Source organism: Cyprinodon variegatus, unplaced genomic scaffold (assembly GCF_000732505.1).
Source record: "Cyprinodon variegatus isolate N-32 unplaced genomic scaffold, C_variegatus-1.0 Scaffold2003, whole genome shotgun sequence".
NCBI lineage: Eukaryota > Metazoa > Chordata > Actinopteri > Cyprinodontiformes > Cyprinodontidae > Cyprinodon > Cyprinodon variegatus.
In genome coordinates this window covers 8,092-31,434 of record NW_015152456.1, presented here as the reverse complement: position 1 = coordinate 31,434, position 23,343 = coordinate 8,092, and the positions used below count along the sequence as shown (strand labels likewise).

Genomic DNA, 23,343 nt, shown 5'->3' with positions numbered 1-23,343 from the left:
CTATCCAATTGAGTGCAGAGGCATTTTTTTTCCTGCTTCGTTCGAAACATGCGCCATAATCACAGCTCTATGGAGCAGAATCAGACTCATATTCTGACTAGAATTGAGTAGGACTACGTCAGGCTAGAAATGTAGTAGGAATGGTGGAAAATTTTTACAACTCCTGGTATTTAGATAATGACATCTGGAATTTTTAGCTCTAGGGAGAGGAATCTTCTTAGTCATAATCAAAGCAAACTACAAGCCATCAGAGATAATGCTAAGCTACTACTGCAGAAGCTGTAGCCCTGTGTGATCAGCCAGCAGATGAACAATTATACCAAGATGAGGAATTCCCATCACCTTTCATTCACTTTTTTCACCAACCAGAAACAGCTGGAGAGGTCAGAGCCACAGCTGCTGCTTACAGGTAAGGGGGGGTTAAAGTAGGGCCAAGAATGCTTTGACCCCAAAAAGTAAAGGTGCAGTGACTAGTAGGACAGGTCATAACCCGACCTGTGACCAGCAGAGGGTTCACCTACCACAGCTAAAGGAGCAGCATCAGAAACGATTAAAACCAATACACCGGTCAAGGTGTTTGGTTGGGCTTCGCAATCATGTGCTGACCAGCTGGCAGGAGTTATTCATGGCATATTAAAGTGGTCCCTGCAGCTGTCTCAAACCCAAATATTATCGTAGAGAATGATGACGGCCCTCTTGCGCTGTCATGGGTGGTTTTGAAATATTTCCAGTGGATCCTCTTTTACCCAATTATCATTGGTAACAAAACTCTATTCCTATTGTTTTGGATTAAGTCCACGGTACTCACAACTGGTGATTACTTTTCTGCTACAGCTGAGTAAATTACCTGTAATCCCAGAAAACTACTACTGAAACTCATGAACTGGGGCCTGCTCCACTCCATGTCTTCCTGGAGTAGGACTTTATACTCCTCTATAACATATTAACTAAGACTGCTCTGCTATCCGCTCCATGAACCTGCCTGGGAAGTTAAGGAAGGACAACGAGGAGACTAACCACAGAGACCCACGATTTGATCTATTGGTTCTCAAATATTAACCTCGTCTTGAACAATAGCAAAACCAAAGAGATTTTTGTGGATTTTAGGAGGTTCAGGAGGACAAACACATCCATTCCTGATGTTGGATCTAGTTAGAAGCCTAAAGTTCCTCTTTCTTATTATTAAGGAATGACAATAATTAGACTAACAACATAGATGTTAGAAGCATGAAGAAAAGGGATTGTTGGGTGTCATCCCCCGGATCTGGATGCCATGAACACTGGAGGAGAGCCAGGACCCGTCCCACCCTGCTCCAGCCTGTTTTTACAGCTGTCTTAAGGATAGCAGTGCAGAGACAGGAGAGCAGGGACTAACAGAACGTTCTGGACATGTTAATAGTTCTCATTCGTTGTTAGACTCTCACCCTTCCCTGCACCTTATTCTACATCCTGCTCTTGTTATGCTGTGCTGATGGTTTGACAATTTTATGCTGCAAAAGCCATGATGTTCCAAATGAAATTTCCCCGCAGTGAAAAAAAGATATGTTTTTTATTTGATCTGTTTGTGTTGTTTAAATCTTTGTTAATTCAAAAATCATATATTTAGCTGAAAAAAATATCTGGTACATGGCATATATAATAAAGGCAAGATCATCAATTAATATGATATTGGTATTTATATGAATATAAAATATTTCATTATTAAGATTATTTGGTTTCATAAACTTAATTACACTCAATTACATATTATTAAAATTTCATTTCCATATTAAATTTCCCTTTAGGATTAATAAAGCATTTTAGAATTTTTATTTTGAATATAAAAAACAGATCATCATGGATTATATTTGACATTATTTGTTATTGTTGTTTTAACGTGTTATTTATATACACTTTACTTGTTTAGAAGCCAATTTTATGACACATGACAGTTTCTGTCCTCAAACTGATCCTGAAACATCTGCTTCCTAATCAATTATTTAAGTTGCTTAGTTTAGAAAGATTTCATTAATAGCTTGTGCTACTTTGGTCCGAATCTGACCGGAATACCAGCTTCAAATAGAAAAGGCTAATATTGGTTCATTTTCTAGTAAAAAAAACACCACTGTGTATAAAATGATATATCCTGTCCTTGTTTATTAACTCCCAATAACAATGTGTAAAAGGTCTTAAAACAAATTATTTTAAGCTTTACCTCCAACTTAAAGAAAATTTGAAAACTCCAACATCTCATGCTTGCAAACAATTATTTTTCTATATAATTCTTAATAGATTGCATCTTTTAAAACCTTTTTTATCAATCTTTAAAATGGGGAGAAAAAAAAAGAGAACAACCTAAATTTAACAAAATAAAGAGTCAGATCAATAGGTGATTAAAAAGTGGAAGCCATATTTGTTTTTGCTAAGCATCATCAGGTGTCCTAATACCATAAAGTTAAAGTTTGAAAAAAAATATCAAGATTAAAGCAAGAAGCTTTGTTCAGATGAGACAAAGAATGAAATCTAGGTGCAAATTAAAGAATGAAAATCTAGACATTGCACAGTATGGTGCAGCTTCTGTAGTTTAGGGTAGATCTAGGGAAGCTTTAAAGATTGCACTTTGATCACATGATCCACAATATTATATCAAAAAGCCTTATGAGAATAATTGAGGTTAATACGTTTTTTGTTGTACCTTATCGAGTATATATTTGTTGAGATAGGGCATGTAGCCATGGTTAGAAACTGGCCCATCATCATCATCCTGGAAATGCTCCTCCAAGGCGACTGGGTCATGTGGGATGTTCAGAACTGTATAGAGGTTGTGGGAAAGCACCTGTGGAGTAAAAAATTAAAAATCATTCAAATGTGCCACTTTTAAGTTTCCTTGGACAGCTTTACAGCTAAGAGACAAACAAGCAGAGGCAGCCTGTCCTCTGTGGCTGGAAGCATGTCAGGACAGCTATCTGCCACTTCCTGGGATTCCTCTAAGCAGTGCAGGCATGTGGAGACTGGACAGAGGAAGGCAAACTTACTGAGGATGGAAAAAAAAGCAGGAAAAAATATTCTGACTTTTATAAATCAAAACAAAACCCCCTGACAGTTGAATTGATGAGTCACTTTTTGTTTCAAGGCCACAGCCAAAGACTGGACTTTGAGCTTAGATCTGCTCTCATATATCTGCCTACATTTCTTTTGAAATAAATCATTTTAAAAGGCTTTCCAAACTTGCAACACATACCGCAAAACACAATCTCACAGGCAATCAGCAGATTAAAATCTCTACTTCTGGCTTTAAACACGCAGAAGCAAAACTGTATAAAAACAAAACCTGTCTCGACAGTGATTCATGTTTTAATCTGTCTTTGCTTACCTTTAACTGAGATTTGGAGACTTTCCCGCACCTCTCCACGTCCAGCGATGTGAAAGCGTACCAAATCGACTTGAGAAGCTCGGCTTTAAGGTCCATTTTCTGGTGACCGCTATTTTTGCGCGAGAATAACTACATTTCCGAGTGGTGCGCTGTTTTTTTACGCAGGCAGCGGGTGTGATACTGAGAATAAAGGGTAGAGCTCAGAGCTGGATGCGTTCACGAAAAGAGCCCAAAGCAGATGTAGGGCAGACCTAAAGAGGCGGAGTAAATGGAGCTAACGCCTAGAGCTCAAAAATAGAGCCTTACATATTTTACGCACGGGGAAGGTGCGAAACGCGCTTTTACGCACACATTTCATCAACTTGCGACCCAAATAGGACCGTTTGGAAAGTTGTAAACATAATAATGTTTGTAACAGCTGTCAGATGGAGAAGGCTGATAGATTGCTCAGAGACAGATTCAGCCTTAAGCCATGTTTTATTTAGTCATTGTTTATTTTAAACGTGCATGTGCATGGCGTTTTTTTGTGTGTGTGTTTTTGTTTTTTTGTTTTTAGCTTGATCTCTAAGGTGTTCTTGGGAACTTGTCAGACTAATTTCTTGCAGTTTTAATGAAATTTATATTTTGTAATGTCATAGCAACAAAATTCATTGTATTTTAATGCATTGTAGGCTACTCAGCCCCTTTTTATAAACTTTTAAATAAAAAATCAGCATCCATTCATCCCCTTCATGTGATAAAAAACGAGCATTACACAAAACTCCTAATATATACATCCTAAAACATGAATTTAAGATTTTTTTAATTTTACAAAACAAATTTCATTTACTTTTTTATAGATAATTTTAACACAAACCTATTAAATAAACCATATAATGCAAATTCATCTATATATAGTGTTATAGTCTTGGTTCTGTTATGTTTTCTCTTGTGTATTCTGTTTTACTTTGTTCCATGTTTTCTATTTTTTGTGGTTTCATTCTTATTTTGTTATGATTTCTGGTTATTTTCAGTTCTCAGGTTTTTATTTGTTGCCCTCTGCTGCCCTCTTGAGTTCTCCTTTTTTCTCTTGCTCCTTTCTTGTTTCTGCTCTGCTCACACCTGCTCCCAATCTGCTCGTTAGTTCTCCTTTTGTTTCAGCCTCCCATAAATACTCTCTCTGTGCAGTTGTTCAGTGCTGGTTCCTCTACATACTACCTCCAACTCCGTCTCTATGAGCCTTCCTCCTTGTGATTGTTATCACCCTGATGTCTCCGTGGTTTCTGGTTGGTTTTGACGGGTTTTCTTGTTTTGATTTTTGGGTTTTTGGACTCCTGGTTTCCTGTTAGTTTGGACTTTGTTTTCTTTTTTGAATTTTTGGTTTATCGTTAGCTTGGACTTTGTTTTTCATATTTAGATTTTGGATAACCTGCTTCTGCATTCAGTTAACGCATAATTAAATCCACAGGAAATTCACCTCTGCCTCTGCTTAACAAACCATAACCAATCGTGACATATAGTATTTATTTGAAAAACATAATCTTCAGGTTTATGTATGTATTATTTCTTAAACATAAAGTTTATTGTTAGAATCGCATAAAGAGGTTACCGGATTATTAGGCAATTCAACCAATAATCTTTAAGTATTTTTAAAATATATCATTCTCTGAGGACTTAAGTTTGGGTTATTATATTTGACCTATTCTAAATACATAAACCTGATGATTATATATTTTACATAAGTATTCCAAACAAGTAAAAAAGTAAAAAAAAAAAAAAAATCCACTGGACTTTTTTCAATTTAAAGAGTCAGAAATAGCACTGCATTTGAGGCTTTATAGAGAGGACCAAGAACAAAGCCTTGTTGTGGCTTAGAAAACATCCAAATTGAACCTGACGAATGGGTCCCCCCCCAGGAATGGGGTTTGGGTTCTTTGTCAGCCTGTAATACCCTATAAATAAGCTTTATTAAGCGAATTAGTATATATCATGTAAGGTTTACTAGATTTGCATTAAAATTATCTTAAGTGAATGGTAATTTGTTTGCAATAAAATTACATTAATCTTAAATATTGGGAGAAATCCTTTTGTGAATGCAGACTGAGCTAAAAGTATTTCGCAAGAAAATGGGGTCAGAATATGTGTGGCAAAGCAGTGCAGTTTACAGGAATTTACATATAAATTCAAGCTTCTCTTAATGACTGTGATAAATACTTTCTGTCTTGGGTGTAGTTTTTCCCCTTACATAAAAAAAAAAAAAAAAAAAAAAAAAAACAAGGAAGCCCCTATGGGTTTCCCCTGGCTTCTGATTTATATTCCGGAAGCCAGGGGAAGTCTGTGATGCACAGTTCTGATCGATTAAGCTAAAATTAGCATTTTGATATATATTCAGATACAAGTTCTGTGGTAATTCTGAGGTTACTGTCCTGTTTTAACTGAAAACTGCGCCCAACTTTTATAAAGCAGGGCAAAACCCTACCATTGTCAAACTTCCATTTAGTTAGTTAGTTGGTTCTGTTTAAGTTTTATCTCTGAGTTTCATTGTTCTTATTTCCATTTTTGTGTTGTAGTTATTTTTGGTTGTTTTTTAGTTCTTAGATATTTCCTTTTTGCCCTCTTGTGTCAGCCTCCTTTTCCCTAGCTCCCTTCCTGCCTCTGTTCACACCTGCTCCCAATCTGCTAATTAGTCTGGTCTTTGTTTCTCTCTCCCATATAATCTCCTCCTGTTTATTTACTCTTTGCTGGTTTGTCGTAATTTTTTGCCCCCTTCTTGTGACTATTACTGGTTCTCAGATTTTGTGGATTTCAGTTTTGGATTTTTGCTTCTGTTACCGGTAACCCTTTTTGGATAAGAAATCTGCAAGTAACATCCTTCAGCTTCAGTCTGCATTTCCGCCCTCCTTCCAACAATGACATTAACTACACACTGATGAGTCCAAATGAAGCTTTGAAACCTAACTTTACCAACTGTCAAATAGGGTGGTGGAAGGATCATTGTGTAAAAAAGGGAGTCTGTCTTTAAATGTTAACATTACTCACACTAAGTGCTAGACTATGCTGTAAGTGTACCAGGAAAGAGTGGTCATATATCCTGCCAGAATTATCCCTGAAGAGTTTTATTAGCTATAAAAAAAAAGGTTATGGTTGAACAACAACTTGCTAGGGACAATGTACACAGTGTTTCTGGAAATCTGTGCATAAACATTCCCTTATCTAGATTACAGAAAATACATTTAGAGCTTTTAAAAGTCGCATGCTGCAACTGTATTTTGCAATTTCAGAAAAAGGTAAGTATGGGAAAAAATGGAAGTAATCAATAAAGCTCAAAATGAATGGGATATTCATGCTCACGATGATTGATTATGACCTCTCACTGGTGCTGTTGCTGTGATGTCACGTCAAAAAAAAAAAAAAATAGGTCAAACATGAGCTGCAACATCACACAGAGAGCCTCCTCTTGGCTTGTTGCAGGAAAATGTAGGCTAATCAATAGAATAATTAGATCATGAAAATGGTTGTCATGGTTCCAGCTTATAGCAGCCGCCCCATGCACACATATATCCAGTAAATATGATTTTAACACAGACTCTCTAAATCTGTTGAATATTTTTTTTTCTAAAATGAATGGGGAACCAGGAAGCTGTGTTTTATTTCTCACAGCTTTGTTTATGTTGTTTCTTTTACTGGCTTTTAATCACTTGAGTCACAGGTGCCAGGCGGAATTGAGCCTTCATTCAGTTGGCTACTATTCAGAATTACTTGGCCAAAGATCCGGATAATGATTGACTTTTTACCTGACAAAGAGATTTACAACTCTGGCACACTTCAAACCAAAGCTCTATAAAATGCAATCAGCATTTTTAAGGGCAAGAATGTGAAAAAATAACAACACTTTGAAAACCACAATATGCATAACAACAGTTTATTATATACAAATATTATACATATATGTTTGCTAATAATGTGTTTGCATGCAGTCACTGCTGCATTGCACGGGTGCTTCCTCCATTTATACATTTAATTCATTCAAGGGCAGCAGACCTTGACATTTCCATCCCCTCCATGTCCAATCAATAAACTGTAATGAAGCAAAGATTTTTCATTTATAGTAGACACATATATTTTACATTCTCAGCCATGCTGCTGATTGGAAGAACAGGTCATACACAATGTTAATAAACACAATATATAGTGTAGGTACACCATTTTAAGAGGGGGAATGAAGGCTAACCTATTTTTGTGCACAGAATTTCAAAACTTCCTTGTTACAAAAACACACAGCATTCATTAAGGAGAAAAAAACTCTTATTTCAAGATGGTGTTCATGCTAATTGGAGGCCAAACCGGATATTAGGCATGCCGTACATCTGGGAATAAATTAGTTTTTCCTCTGTGGGACCATCTGATAAGGCTGTGACATCTGGAAAAGATAAATGCTGCTCAAATCCAGCTAAAGTGAAAGTGACTGCAGGCAGGTTTATATACAACATGAAATACCAGAGGGTTTCGGGGACGACGTCTTTGTGATGGGAAAATTTAATGAAGCAGATGGGAGCCTAAATATTTGGAAAGGGGGGGGGGTGTCCTGGAGAGAATTGTGACATTTTTCAGCAATGTTATCATCTTAGCTGCTGGTTATAGTCATTGCCTGCTCCTCTGATGCACATTTGTAATGTTCCTCAGAATGGAACCGTTTCGATCCAACTCAATAGAAGATTCCTACACTGTCTGGAAATAGGTTTAGAATTTTTTTTTATATTTTCCAAGCCTGGAAAATTATACGGAAAGAAAGCAAGATATTAGATGTGATTTGTATTTCCTGATTTTTTTGTTCACATATCCTTCCTCTGTGTGTCCTTCCTCTCACTCTTCTTTGTCTTCTTGTGTCTTTACTTCCTTTTCCCTTTCCTCCTTCCTTATGCTCATTAGTTTCTGCCTAATATTTTGTCCTTTTTTTGTTTATCTTCCTCTCTTTCTTTATTTTTCATCTACTTCCTTCTCTTGTCCTTCATTAACCAATTGTTCCATTTCTTTGTTCCATCTTTATTCTTCTTTCCAAGCTGTGTTCAGCCTCCCTTTTCCCCTTATGTCCTTTTTTCTTTGTATCTAACGTTCCTTCCTTTCCAAGTTTCTAATTCCTTTTTTCATTCCTTCTGTCATTACTCTCCTTTCATTGAGCCATTCTGCCTTTCTTTCCTCCTTAAAGCTAAGAGCCTAAACAGTGCTTTTTATTTTTTTCCTAAATAATTTTATTTTTTTCAAGAAATCTATGCAGGAACCATGAAAAGTTCAATTCAGACTCGCATGTCACAACTGCGACATTGCACAGTATGCTTCATTTTGTTAAAAATGAAGCAAATGAAAGTTTTTTTGCTCAGCATTTGGTACCCAATACTTTTAAAACTTACTTACAAACCTTAAAGCTGAAGAAATAGGAAGAAATCAGGAACCGGGTCTGTTTTCAAACATGTAGCATCATAGAATCTGGTAATATTCAACTTAAACGCATTAAATTATTAAGCTCTGAGCTACCCGTAGGACATTTTCATTCTTTGTTTTTCAGTTCAGCTTAAAAATAAAAGACTTAAAATGAATAACGGTCATGTGAAGGAAGGAAATTTCCATCTTTTAATATGATACATTAGTTTTAAATGATCTGCTTGATGCTTTCTTCCTGTAGAAAGATGGCCTCACATATTAAGAACCTTTTGGTCATCAGATCAGTAAAATCTTTAGATGGACCATCAGTGCGCCACAACCCGTCCATGCTGTCTAGGTGCTAGTTTGTTGGCCAGCAGACAAGCTAGAGCGATGCCTCCTATCTGTGTAAAGGCTAATCCTAACACAGTTGCAGCAATGTGGAAGACATTGTCGTTGACCAAGCTGAAGACTTTACGAAAGCAGCCATGTGGGTGGATTCCTGCAGCAACCACTCCGTCGTTGTCATCTGACAGGAGAGGACGATTCTTGCAGCCCTTCCGCCTCACGCAGCAGCTGTCTGGAAGGGACACCGAGGTGCCGTTCTCCATGGGGACGAAGGTCATATGCTGGATGGCCCAGTCCGACGTCAGCCAGTCGCGCCAACCCTCAGCGCCGCAGCACTCCAAGGCCCTCTGAAGACTGTCTAGAGCGTCGGCACGGCCTTCATCTTCCGTGTAGCCTGCCACGGCTCGCTGCAAGCCACTGCGAAATCCTCCAGCAATGTCTTCGCGGTAGAAGAGCCCTGAAAGTCCAGCAGCCAAACCGGCAACTAGGGTGGCAAGTTGAAAGAACCCGTAGGCCCTCAGGACACAGGGCAAGTTTGCAGCCACCCCAAGGCAACCCAGGAAACCCCACGCAGTTACCGCAGCACCAGTAGAGAGAAGGATAAGCGGGGCGTTTGGGTACCGATTGGCTGACAGTGTCATGTAGTCCGCCAAAGAGATCTGTGCCCATACACCTAGGGTGAAGATGGCCAATCCAGCCGCCCAGAAGAGGCAGCTGAAAGCCAGGAGTCCCAGACGAAGGAGGTGCATGACTCCCACTGGGCGACAGCACGGTGGGGCTGCACCCACCAGGGGAGGAGCAGGAGGCGCCAGGGATGCTTCTGAGCAAACAGATAAGGACAGACGCTGAAGCTGCTGGTGAAGCTGCTCCTCTTGTTCTTGGTAGGGAGGCAGCAGATAGCCTGGGATGGCAGAAGGTCGGCGAGGAAGCGGAGGAGGAGTGAGCAGGTTTACACCAAGTGGGGAGGAAAGTCGTCTGACAGCTAACTGCTCCCGCTCCAAGTCCAGAGCTCTTCTGCTGGGACTCGGCCGAGCCGAAAGCGAGTCGTAAGGCAATGCAGAGCTCATGATCCACGCTCAGGTTTTATCTGCTCTCCCCCCCTTTTTTTTTACGCACTCCCCCTTTTTGTCCGTCCTTTATTGAAGCCTTTCCACCTCCTCCTGCTTCTTCTTTACGACGGGTTATTAATTTGCCACCAAGAAAGCCGATGCCAAACGGAGTATAAATCACAGTGATGGAATCCGCATTGAGTCTTTATCTGCATCCACAGCTGCCCTATTTATCCGTTTATTTGGAAACCGTTTTTCCACCTGCATGGTCAATGGTCCTTCCAATTCTTCCGCTGATGCTTATAACCCGAAGTCTGTCTGCTCACCGCTGCCCCTCGCTCTCATCAGGTGATTGCAGAGGGAGAATAGACCAATGGACACCCTCCTTCGGTGTGGAGGAGGCTTTCCTTTGAACTTTATTGTTTTCCAATATAGAAACAGGCTGCAGAGAGTTAAAAACAAAATAATTATTTCTTAGGATTATATGCACACCTGTTGAAAGTAAAAAAATAGAAATAATACTTACTTTTTCACTATTTTTATACACCTTATTTAAAGCACTCAGAGACAAGTATTAGGGAAGCCATCAGGAGTTAGAGTGAATGAGCAATTTAATTAAAATATCAACAATCTAGATATTTATATCTATTTATATGATTTATTTCAGTATTGTTTTAAGTAAATTGGTCCGTTTAAACATCTTAAATACTAGAAAACATTTAAAGCTTTCGATCTAGCAAACATTATTTGTCTTTTGTCGGTAAAGTTTCAATTAATATTCATGTAAATGTAATGATATGCTTAACATATTAAAATAACTTGTCACTTAATATTTACCAGAAACAAAAATGCATATTTATAATTTCATAGTCAAACACTTTAATTGTAGCACAACAAATAAACAACATGCCATGCTATTTTAAACAATCCAAGAACAGGAAATAGAAGTTAGATCAGTTTACAATCAAATTATTACAATTATACGACACTTTTGAGAACATCATAAAACCCTACTTTCTCCTCTGTTACTACAGGCTGCTAAATATATGCGAATCTTTAATAAAGGATCAGGATTTATTTTGTAGTTTTTGCAAGCAAAACAATGTGATGAAAAACAGTCCCTTCCCTCCTCAGTAATTTAGAGCAATAAAGGGCTATAAACACTTGACATATTGATGAGAATAAAAGAGCTTTGTTTTTTGTTTAAAGTTTGCTTTTTTAAAGAAACCTTTTGAGAATTTCAGGTTTGACTACTTGATACCGCTGCTGTTTATGAGGGATTCACGTGAAATATGAAAAACCTCAGTTAAAAATATATATGATGGATTAGAGAGTTACAAAAATCTTAGATGTGAAATATTAAACCAAAATTAAAATGTTTGGCATCCAGTTTAAAAATAGAAACCTTTGAGATTCATTATGGCGAAAAACAAAAAACTCAGCTTTTCTTAACAACTGTGAAAAAAAAGAATAAATACATTTAAAAAACATTAACAACTAAGTAAAACTAAGTAACAACGTAGTAAAAATGTCGACTGTCACAGTTTTAAGCTTTTTTGGGCTCAAATGTTTTAGCCTAATTCAATTTCCATCCAGACATATAAATGTAATTATGAGAATTAAATTGCCTTTTGTGTCTCTGCTTCTGTCTCCTTGAACCCCAGTCGGCCTCGGCAGATGGCCGCTCACACTGAGCCTGGTTCTGCCGGATGTTTCTTCCTGTTAAAAGGGAGTTTTCCTCTCCACTGTCGCTACAAGCATGCTAGGTGTGAAGGATTGCCTTTGGCAATGAGTTGATGCAATCAACTTTTTCCTTAGATAGAGAACTTTGAATCAGTTCGACTGTATGATCTGGATGAACTGTCTCTGTAAAGTGCCTTGATATGATATGTTGCGGAGCGGCGCTTTATAAATAAACTGAATTAAATTGAAATTGCCCCATTTTGACTGGATAATCCTCAGTTTTGGAAAAGTGGCTGGATTTGGTATTTTGATTTTTTTTTTTTTAGAAGACATGTTGGGGTGGTGGGCGGTTTGGGTCTTTGCTCTATTAAAGATTGATAACATTGACTTTGTTGCTTTATCAGTTTTCAAAGCCTTTAACTGTAAATGTACTACCTTAAAATGTCATTTGAGAGCAATATATCTTACAATGTATCTTGACTTCTGTTGAAACCAGATTGTTTTCTTCATTCTTTTTTTTTTGTCTTAAAGCTATTTAAAAACAGAAACATGTATTATGATATATTAGGGGTTATTTTCTCATATACAACTAAGAGAATCTTTATTAAGTATTAAGTCTTAACATTTGTTGCATGTTTGGAAGTTTTGAGTAGGATGGACATTGTTTAAGAAACTAGAAAATTTTGATAAAATATGCTTTATTTTAAAAACACTGTATCTCTTCCAAAGCATTTTTGTAAAAACTAATGGATTGAATCCACTTTTATTTTTATACTGTGCTGATGATTAGATAAAATATCACTTCTTAGTCAACATATGGACTCTAATTTAGCCTTTAATTCCATTTGTTATATTATTCTACAGTGTCTAAACCTTTGGGATACCCTCCAAACACCTGGTGGTCTAAAAATAGAAAGTCAATCTCAGACCAGTGACCCTTCCCTGCTTTTATTGTCTATTTATTGCAATCTGTCAGCTCGGTGGGCCACAGTCACTCCTTGGTCCCCCATTTAACGGATGGGCCGCTTTTACGGCGGTGATTCCTGATCACATGGCTGTCCCCCAACCGGCCATCCATCCAGTCGGAGCTCATTAAAACCTCTCAGTTAATTAAACTCATTCAGACGCTCCCCTTTATAAGAAGCCCCATAACTCTGACATGATGACTGAGAGGGGAATATGTGGGTAAACTGGAGGAGTGTGCAGGATAAGTTTCCTCAGGCTGCAAAGATAATCAAAATTTAGCTCATAAAAACTGGACATGAGTTTTATTGGATATGTTTACTCTTTCTGGGATCTACAAATATAACTATAAACATTTGGAGGTTTGAGAAGGAAGTAGCACTCTTATCAGAATATGCAGTAAAATCAGATAAAACACTATAAGGAAAATCATCAACTGATATGAAGCCTGCAGACTTTGTACTTTCCTTTTTAAAAGTGTCATCACCACCTAATCAACAGGGCTATATACAAACTAAAAACTGTAAGAATTATACATTGATACAAATATATATTCTTGTGAAAAACTAAATTAATTTTAAAGAAATGTTCAAACATCCACGTCTTTTTTATTTATTTATCTCTGGATAAAACAGCAATTAAGTTGGAAGTTTACCTTTTTTCCATTTAAACAAACATAACAAAAATGTACTTTTAAACCTGATATTTGTTCAAATTTTGCAAAGGAGTCTTGACATCTTAAAAATTTACAGACAAGAGTAATGCTTGGACTATTAAGTGTTAATGCTATAGGCCTATTTTAAAAGGTCAAGTAATATAAAAAATGGTAATAAAAATATTTTTGTACCTTTGTTAGTTTTTCCTGTTTTATTGAAGAAATAAGCAAACAGAAGTGTTACTTTAAAAACTATAGAACACAGAAAATACTGTTAAAATGTAGACAGGAAAGTTTCCCCCATGAAAGTTAAATTTGTGCAATCTCACTTTCTGATCACACTGTCATTTAAACTTTAGGTAAGGGGCTCCTCTAGTCATAACATGCATAACATGTTTTTTTTTACAGATTTCTTTTAGCTAACCTGACTCCGCCAGATGGATTTGCTCCGCATATCCATCTGGAAACCTTCCGTTGAAGTAATTTTGGGAAGGGGCGAAAATAGTGGTTAGCTGATTGGCCTATGTTGGTGATAGACGGGCCAAATAAACCAATCAGATCAACGAAGCATATGACGTACTAACAGAGCGACGACGAAAACACAACCACAAGCCAGGCTACTCTTGCGGAAACCAGTCGGGAGAAGAGCAAAAACATCTTTTCCTCTGAGAAAAGCCTCCAGAGCAGTGTTTTGCTCTTCTTTCAGTGAAGAAATACTCTGTAATTCCGATAAAACTTGCTCGATAGCCACACTAACGCTAGTATCATCGGCTGAAGCCGCCATGTTCTTTAGACTGAACTGTCGCGCTTCTCATTGCGTCACACCTCAACCCGCCTCAAAGCCAACGCTGATTGGACGTTCGTTTGGTGAACGGCTCCAAATTTTCTTTAACGGAGAGTCTCCAGACTGATCTGCGAGTGAAATCTTGAAAGCTCACACGAGGCTACTGGTTCGCTTTATTACTTTTGTAACATTCCAAAAATATGAATATTTTGATTGCAAGAAATGCCAACTTGACCGAATACATTAAGAAAAATAACAAAAGTGCTTCTATAAGAAATTCATGAAAAAGAGAGTGAAAGAAAAACGTTTTTGGTACAATATAACTTTAGATGCATTAATGCTGATACTGGCATTTTTTTGTTTATAAACCTAAATAATACTAAACTTTACTTTTTAACATTTTAATTAGCTTTTTACCTTTTTTTTCTTGACATAACTTATTTAATAAGAGGCAATATATCATTCAGAGCTAATCTAATTGGTCAAATGTCAAAATAAGATGTACAGCCATGTAGCAGCATCTTTGCTGAATGGCTGGATATAGATATTGTGCTTCTAGACCTCACTGAGGGACAGAGACTATTTGTAAGGGGTATGCATGTCATAAAAAACGCTAACTTGCCCTATAAAGGGCTAAAAGAGAACCCAAAGTAATGCTGTTTAAATAATTTACCCCCAATGTGATACCCTGTGTGTGACTTTAACCATATTAACTGGGAAAAGGGGGATTTCTAAAGAAACCTGCTCTCTTCCACAGATTTAATTTCTTTAGCCATTTAGATTTCCCAGAATGTTTTGTAGATTTTTAATAAAGAAAATATAAGTAATGTATACGGAGTGAACCCCTCACATTCTAATAAAATCTCTAACTTCACCCAGCTCCACGTTGTTGTCGTGGTGCTTTCCCAGTGGCGACCTTTGAAGCTCTGATAAGCTCTACCTAGGAGACCTTTGACAGCACTAGAAATCAATGGTGCCCAAACAAAAATGACACATTTTCACTTTGGGATATAATCAGTTTTGCTCCCAACGACGAGCACTGAATTATTTTGAGGATGCAACAAATTTAAACGGTCACGCAAGTGGTGTAATCCCTGCTTTATGTCATGTTCAGTAGTGATGCATTAAAATAAAAAAAATCACTCATAAAACACAGAAATATTCAAAAAATAAAGACACAAACACAACTTAGAGTTAAAATATTTATTGAAGCTAATCTTTTGATGTTTGATAAAATTGTAAAGTACAAAATCCTACACTCTCAGAATGATTTCTATAAAAAAATGTATCCATAGTTCAATGGGATAAATGCAGCTCTCATTTGTCATCAGTCGTTCTGATCATGATTATCTGACTGTGTCCTTATTGAGGTCAGCAGCCTCTACATGCATCTCCATGTGTTTCTTTAGTTTGGCCTGTGATGGAAATGTTGTCCTGCATTCCTCGCACGTCGGCTTCTCCCTCCTCAGCCCTGAATGGCTACGCTTGTGGCGCGCCAGCTCTGAGGAGCTCTTAAACCTGAGCTCGCAGGCGTCGCAGGGGTACGGCCTTTCTCCGGTGTGAATCCTGCGGTGCAGCTGGGCCTCGCTGAGCGTGAGGAAGGACTTCTCGCAGTGTCCACAGGGGAATGGCCTCTCTCCGGTGTGGATGAGGTTGTGTCTGGTCAGAGCGTACGGTTTGGAGAAGCCCTTTCCGCAGTGGGTGCACAGGTACGGGCGGGCGCCGCTGTGGGAGATGATGTGCTCCTGTTGAGTTTTTTTGCTCTTGAATCGTTTGTCACACTGAGAGCAGGAGTACGGCCGTTCGTCCAGGTGCGACCTGTGATGTTTGGAGAGCTCTCCCTGCGATAAAAAACCTTTTCCACACTGAGAACAGAGGAACGGTTTCTCTCCCGTGTGCATGCGTTCATGTCGGGCCAGCACAGACACCAGGGTGAACCTCTTAGAGCAATGGGAGCACTGGAAAGGTCGCTCTCCTGTGTGGACCCGGAGGTGCTTAACAAGCATAAAGCGAACTGGGAACCGTTTGTTGCACTGGTTACACTGGTAAGGTCTCTCCCCGGTGTGCTTGGATAAATGTCTCTTTACATCAGACCTGCGGGTGTACGTTTTGTCACAGTGCGGGCATTTGAACTGCCGCTTCACCTGATGCAGCTGCCTGTGCTGGGAGCGGGCGAGCAGCGTGTCAAAGCCATCGCCGCACTGCTGGCAAATGTAGCGCCTGGTGGTGATGTGGGACTTCCTGTGCTCCAGCAGCTCGGCGTTGGTGGGGAAGCTTCTGCTGCAGATGGAGCAGATCTGAGGCAACTGGCTCTCTTCTGAGTGAGACTTCTTATGGTGGACGGTCAGAGCGCGCAGGTTAGCAAAGGAGCCGCCGCACAGCTGACAGCAGAAGGAAATCGGCACGCCGTGATGCTTGCTCTCGTGCTTCGCCAAATCCCAGGAGTGTTGGAAGGTCCGGTCGCATTGCGAGCAGTGGAACGGTCTCTCCCCGGTGTGCGTCAGCTGGTGCCTCTTCACATCAGACGTACGGGTGAACGTCTTCCCGCACGTTTCACACGTCAGAGACTTCTGTCTGCTGAGACCCAGAAGAACGCCATCATCCCCCTCAGAACCAGTCTCTGCGTTTCCTTTAGGGAAAAGCTTGATGGAGGTAAATATCTGATCAGAGCTGGAAGGGGATGGCGTGTATTTCTCCCCTGTGAAACTTCTGTACACCTCAGTGGGAACGCTCTGCATGTGGAAGTGAGGAGGACTGCAGACCTCTGAGGCATGGAACGGACAGCGTGAGCAGGTGAAGATGATGGACGTCACCTCATCTTAAAAAACAAAGAAAAAAAACAACAACACATAAGCCAAACCTGTGGAATAAAGGTCAATAATTTAACATCTTCTTGCTGGTAGATACAGTTAAATCTGACATTAAATAATAAAAAAAATTTAATTTAATAAATGTTCATTAATTTAGTCGAAGAATTCCTATTACAATAAAAATGATTCTTTTTTCACAAAATCATCGGCACCACACTTTATGATTATACAATAAAAAAGTTGCAATAATTGTAATTTTTTTATATACTTTACTTTTTTTAGGGTGATTTTTTTAGATATATATTATAAGTGATACATAACCCATTAAAGAAACTCCTGGAGATGGACAAGATACATGAATAATAGTCAGGAAATGTCAACTCAGCTTAAACTTTTTTTTTTTTAACCTAAATTTATTTTAAATAGCAATTAGCTCGATATTACAATCAAGTTGATGATTCAGCGTATTCCACATTATCTCCAGAGGTGCTGACTACTGTGGAGGACTCTTCCTTACCTTTGTCTGTTCCTTTGACTGCAACCACAGACGGGGCAAGCGTCACGTCGGAAGTTTTCCTGTTAAAGAAACAAAAAAATCAGAGATCGACCTTTCATACGCTTTTCTGTAATTTGGAAACCAGGTTATTAATTAATTAGCGAAAAAAAACATGCTTAAATCCAAAGTTAAAAGGGAGTTTTTCCTCTCCACTGTCGCTACGAGCATGCTTGGTGTGAGGGATTGCCTTTGAGTCAATGAGTCGATGCAATCAGCTGGTTTTCCTTAAATAGACTGGATGATCTGGTTCAATTGTAAAGGGCCTTGTTGTGAATTGGCGTTATAGAAATAAACTGAATTGAAAGTATAGAAAATTATATAGATTTTCTTAGTAGCTTAATGAACATGATTGGTTTAACTGATAACTAGGCAAAAGGTAACATAATATTCCACATAATACAAACATAAAGCTGGCATATGGCCGCCAACACTATAATAACCATTATGAGTGACTTAGAGGCGTCAGCAGGGAACACCATCTGTCCCCGGCTGTCAGCGGGAGAAGAGAAAAGAGCCCCATTGCAGTGTTGATTAATGCTTCCTTAAATACATAATCCTGCTTATTAATATTACAGGGTTTATGCAGGAATGGGTGACTCTAATTTCACCCTTTTTAATGCTCTTAAAAGCCATCAATAAGTACCCATGACTCTCATATATACATATAAAACAGTTAAAAACCGTTGTCATCTTTACCATCGACAGGCTGCAGCCTCCCAAATTCCTAAAAAAAAAATTAATTTTTTCCGCCTCGAGTTTCTTTTCCGAACATACAGCTTTACAATAAACCAGAAGCAGTTCTGCGCAAACATGCAGAACCAGTTATATCTGATATAATATATCTGACCAAATTGTTTTTTGTTTGAAATAAAGCAATTTAAATGCCAGGATAATCACATCTAATTAATTTTAATGCCAATTAAGGCCTTCATTTAAAAAAAATTAAGACTTTTAATGATTTTTAATGACCTGCGGAAACCCTGTATTAAACATGTAGAGCCACAACATTAGATATATGTTTCCTACACTTTTTCAGAATGTCATTAACCTCTTAACGTCATCCATCTTCTGCCAGCCTGGGTAACTCTTCGTCAGCAAACATGTGGCTGTTTGAAGGTCATGCTCCTGAGATGCAGAGGCTCCAGTGAAGGAATTTGTCATTTCTCCCTGATCGACAGGCTTGCTGTTGTTCTGTAGATCCGCACACGGTTCAATGTGAGCCTCTGAAGCTTTGGGCTGGAAATCACGCAGCATCTCTGCATCCTCTTCTTCTCTTCTCTCGGTTTGATCTCCTGTTTCCTGATAATCATTTGATCCATTCCCCAAACCCGTCTCATTTCCCATGTTCTCACTTCTCAGTGCAAATGTTTTGGTTAAAGTTTCCAAAGCTTTAGCGATGCCGCCGGCTTTACCCGTCTCCTCTTCCCTAAACTTGAGGGCCTCCTCTTCATCACCCCCACCGGTGGTATCTGCACTCAGAGCAACTATTTCTTCTTCGTAACACTCCGTCTGAAGTTGAATCTCTGCCGATTCGGCCTCCAAATCAGACGACCTGGCTTCCACTTCAGTGTAATAGGCCACAACGTTGCATTCTCCTGCCTCAGCCAGGGTGAAACGGCTCAGTGTGTTCGAGCAGCTGTGAACGGACTGCTGTCCAGCTGATAGGTTTGTCTTTTGCGAAGGAGGAACTGACAAAGCTGAGAGGATACAGCTACCCATGGTAGAAGATGGCCCATCTGTGAAAAAACAAAACTGTTTTATTGAAAAAGAACTTCCGAATGAGATGTTTCATATGAACTTACACGTCGTTTTCAGTAATCCTGAGCTTTTGTAGTGCTTGAAGATGGAGCTCAGCTCCTCGGATGATGACTGGATGCAATCCTCCAAAGGAGAAGGAGCGGAGATGAACCAGGCAGTCGTCTGCAGGAACAGAGCATATCTATCAACCTTCTAGAGGAAAAATGTAGCCCTCCTTTTAGTCATGTTGAAGATTTTTCCACTTTCATCTTCATCAAGGAAAACTATAGTAGTAACCTGAGCATATTATCTCCATAATGATCAGCAGGAAGCCGATCAGAGCTGACAAAAATACAAAAAAAATCCTTAAATAAAACCTGTTTTAGCTTTTAGGATAACACTAAAATCCTTAACTAAGGAAAAGTAAAACATCCTTCCATTAAGGTTTGAAGCTTTAATGCAGAGGTCACGGATCAGCAGACAATGAGCTGTCAGTCTGGGCTGCTGCTGCTGCTACTTTTAGACACAGCAGGCAAACCTGTATCAAGCCGGGCGATGGGAAAGAAGGAGAAGATGATGAGAAACTGAAAGAAAATGTGGCCTGCTGGAAGAACTGCAGTGAAGTGGTGAAAGAAAACTGAAGTGGCGTGCTCCAATATGACCCTGCATATTTTGAGTATGTTTGGCTCAACCTTTGTGCTTTAGAATGGCTTTGTCGCCATTCAAACCCAGTTTAAATCCTTGCAGGGCAGCATAAAGCCCACTGCTCTCATTAAGCCAGAAAAAAGGAAAAAACAAAACGAACGGTCAGTTCAGGTGTTTTCTAAGATATAGGAATCAGGAAATTGTCTAAAAGATTGTTGTTCTCTGCTTCAAAAACACTTTAGATTTTAAAATGGAAAAATTTTCTATTTCTTTGAATAACTTTTACTTAAAAATTCAATGTATAACATTGATGCATAAAAATCTAATTTTATTCCAGTGTTAAATTATTTTCAAAGTAAAAATGTCTCCGGACCTTTACTGGTTGAGGATTTTCTTTATTTTGACCCCGCTGATTTTTTAATTGGTTACCCCTGCCTTAATGTGACAAAATGGGAAAAACTTTAAGAGGTAAGAATATATTTATAAATACCTGTTTCAGGTCTGGTATTGGAAGTAGCTTTTCCAGCTTCAAGAGGAGCTCCCACAACAACACTTGTAGTGCTGCATCGTACTGCTGGCCGTATTCGGCAGGGAACACCTCCTGTAATAGACAATGAATCATCATTTTAATCATTTCCTTGAATCAAAGCAGATAAATGCTGAATTTAAGTTATTCTCACCTGAAAAAAATAGGCCCTCTCTGCTGGATCTTTGAGCAAACTCTGAACCAGTGCAATAAACGTTGCCTCGGTTGTTTTCACCTCTGCATCTACGCCCTGCTGCAGAAATCGTATCATTAACTGAGTATTATTTAAATAGTTATTTTCCTCCTAACTATACTTACATGTATTGTGGTACAATTGACTGGGAGTCTGTCCAAGTAACTCTGGATTCCCTGAGTATCCACTTCTCCAACAGCACTGCCTTTACATAGCTCCAAAATCAACTAAAAATACCAATAAAAAGTGTTACCAACAGCATGACCAATAAAACCCATTTAATCATGAATCAAGCTGAGGCTGACCCTGGCCCTCAGGCCGAGCAGGAGCTGTGCTCTCTGTCGCTGCTGGATCAGGCCGGGTACTGCCTCTGTCACCATGCAGACAAACTCCTGCAGTTTCCAGTAGTTTTTCACATCCTTCTGCTTCACCACATGCCACATGGCAGCAGACAGAAGCTGCAAAGGTGGAACCAGGAGGCGAAGGGATGACAAAAGCAGGCTTGGATCTAAAAACAGAGCGGTGTAGTGGGAAGAAACGGTCAGTAGGGGGCAGCATTAGGTTGCTTACTCAGAAGTTTGTAGAGTTTCGCTTGCAGAAATTCCATTTCCATTTCCTAACTCCGAATTAATTACAAGACACATAAATAGCAATGTGCTTTACTTATACACAGCTTTATTTCATTTATAATCAAATCAAGATATGGTAATGCATTATTTTCATGGTTATGAACTGGAATAATTGCTGGAAATATCTCCTTAAACTGCACAGACTAATATATTTAGAGATCCATTTTTAAAAATTAAAGTTCAATATTGAACAATGTAGATATGACTAAATTAATAACACAATAAAAACATCTGTGCTTTACGGTAGATATTAAAAAAATATCACGGTTCCGTTAAATAGACGGGCCCCAAGTATTAGCTTAGTAACTGAAACGTCGTCAGCGTTCATTTTCATCAAACGGACATCATTCGTCTACATACCTATTATTTTTTGTTTTGATCTTAGAGCCTCCATTTGTGCATATGTCAAAAACCGAAACTGAATGGTTTATGGGTTTATTTAAGGCATTAAAATGCGTTGTCCGTGCGCAAGCATCGCTTTCTGAACTCTCTTCCTGTATTTCCACCTTTTCAAAGTAAAAGCATGATCAATGTAAAGCCATTTACTGTTTGCGCATGATCAACATGGTTAAAAAAAGACAAATTAACAAAGGTTATAGTTCATACTTCTAGACAGATGTATAACGCTTTTTTTTTAAATTGCATTTTGTTTTGTAAGAGAATTTATATATAGCGTCCCGATCCACACTCAATACGTTGCTTGCAAAACGCCATAAGAAAGGAAGAAGAAGACTACTTTATTTACACAATTCAAACATGTAAACAATTGACATAAAACAAGTATCAGTTAAAAATCACTATTAAAATCAAAACAAGTTAAAATCATTAAATTAAGAGCTTGTTAAAATGGAGTTCTCCATCATCTGACACAGTACATAAAATGTTTTTAAAACCCCACAACTGAATAAAATCCTCCATGTTCTGTGTGGCTCTGTGGAAGAGGAAGAAGATGTATAAAGCGACAACTTTATACTAAACTTCTCCTTTATATTGAATTTTCCTTTTTAAAGAAAAAATGTGTTTGATATATCAGAGACAATTGTGAGCCTAACAAACAGGAACACAGTCTCCTTTTCTTAGGTTTTTATTTACCGTAATAGAACCTCTACATATCTAAAACATACAGATATGGTTTAAATGTGCTGTACAACTTTTTGAAGCTTTTTGGTGTTTTCCTAAAAATGTTGGCCGAGGAAAAACAGATAAAATACATACATAGTCAATACATCAAAAATAGATTAATACACCAGCTTAATATTCTGGCTTTCTGAAACAAACAATAAAAAAAAAGGTCAACCAAGGCAGAAAAATTTGCTAAAAACAAAAAAACCCAAAAGACAAATAATTTGCCCTTCCAAACAACTTATAACTAAGAGATCCAGAAGTTTCTGGCACAACTGCACCAACTTCCCAAGGTGAATAATGTGAGCCAACAAACTGGAGAGGTCTGATTTGATTTGATTTTCTTTGTAATATATTTTGGGATGACATGTACTGGAAAATGGTAGTATATTAATAAGCTTATCTAAATTACTTGGTAATAGAGTAATGCAGATATATATATATATATATATATATATATATATATATATATATATATATATATATATATATGAATCGAATAAACAAATTTACTGCAGATACATTGGCAAAGGGGAATTTAGAGGGATCAATAACAATTACTATTCATTTTGGGAAAGGAGAAGGTAAATCACTTAAGAGTAAAGAAATAGAAAAATGGCAAAAGAGATTGAACAAAGATAAGAAAGGAAGAGGATTATATAAGGTTCAAAAATCAATATTAAATAGAATCATTAATGAGAGAAAAGGAAGGGAAGAAGTAATAATGATCAAATTAACAGTGGGTCATACCTATTTAAATGACAATTTATATTTAATAGGGAGGAAAAATAATGATAAATGTGAAGGATGTGGAGAAAATGTAGAACATGTATTGATGAACTGTAAAACTTATGTACATGAAAGGGAGAAATAGAGAAGGATGGTTGGAAGGAC

General features: G+C 38.2%; 3 protein-coding genes across 4 annotated transcripts in view; all 3 read right to left on the bottom strand.

The window, feature by feature from the left end:
• The window catches only part of LOC107105001 (differentially expressed in FDCP 6 homolog), a 15,176-nt gene extending 11,588 nt beyond the window's left edge, over positions 1-3,588 (bottom strand). The window contains exons 1-2 of the mRNA XM_015405116.1: positions 3,353-3,588; positions 2,675-2,815 (exon numbers count right to left, since the gene is read on the bottom strand). Coding sequence (XP_015260602.1) covers positions 2,675-2,815; positions 3,353-3,448 — 237 coding nt within the window. The 5' untranslated portion in view covers positions 3,449-3,588. The remainder of the gene's footprint in view (positions 1-2,674; positions 2,816-3,352) is intronic.
• A 5,487-nt stretch (positions 3,589-9,075) lies between these two features.
• On the bottom strand, positions 9,076-10,164 carry LOC107105006 (tetraspanin-7-like). Its single transcript, XM_015405123.1, has one exon. It carries the CDS (start codon positions 10,162-10,164, stop codon positions 9,076-9,078), a length of 1,089 nt encoding a protein of 362 aa, XP_015260609.1.
• Positions 10,165-15,442: 5,278 nt separating this feature from the next.
• On the bottom strand, positions 15,443-21,825 carry LOC107105002 (zinc finger protein 502-like). Of its 2 annotated transcripts, none has more exons than XM_015405117.1 (9): positions 21,688-21,825; positions 21,004-21,206; positions 20,824-20,925; positions 20,660-20,758; positions 20,470-20,580; positions 19,400-19,517; positions 18,646-19,333; positions 17,559-17,617; positions 15,443-17,049 (listed from the first exon to the last, which is right to left on the bottom strand). In XM_015405117.1, exons 1-9 carry the CDS (start codon positions 21,719-21,721, stop codon positions 15,578-15,580), a joined length of 2,886 nt encoding a protein of 961 aa, XP_015260603.1. In that variant the 5' UTR covers positions 21,722-21,825; the 3' UTR covers positions 15,443-15,577. The 2 variants fall into 2 exon arrangements, with proteins under 2 accessions (XP_015260603.1, XP_015260604.1); XM_015405118.1 differs by having other exon boundaries at positions 20,660-20,755.
• Positions 21,826-23,343: the final 1,518 nt, after the last annotated feature.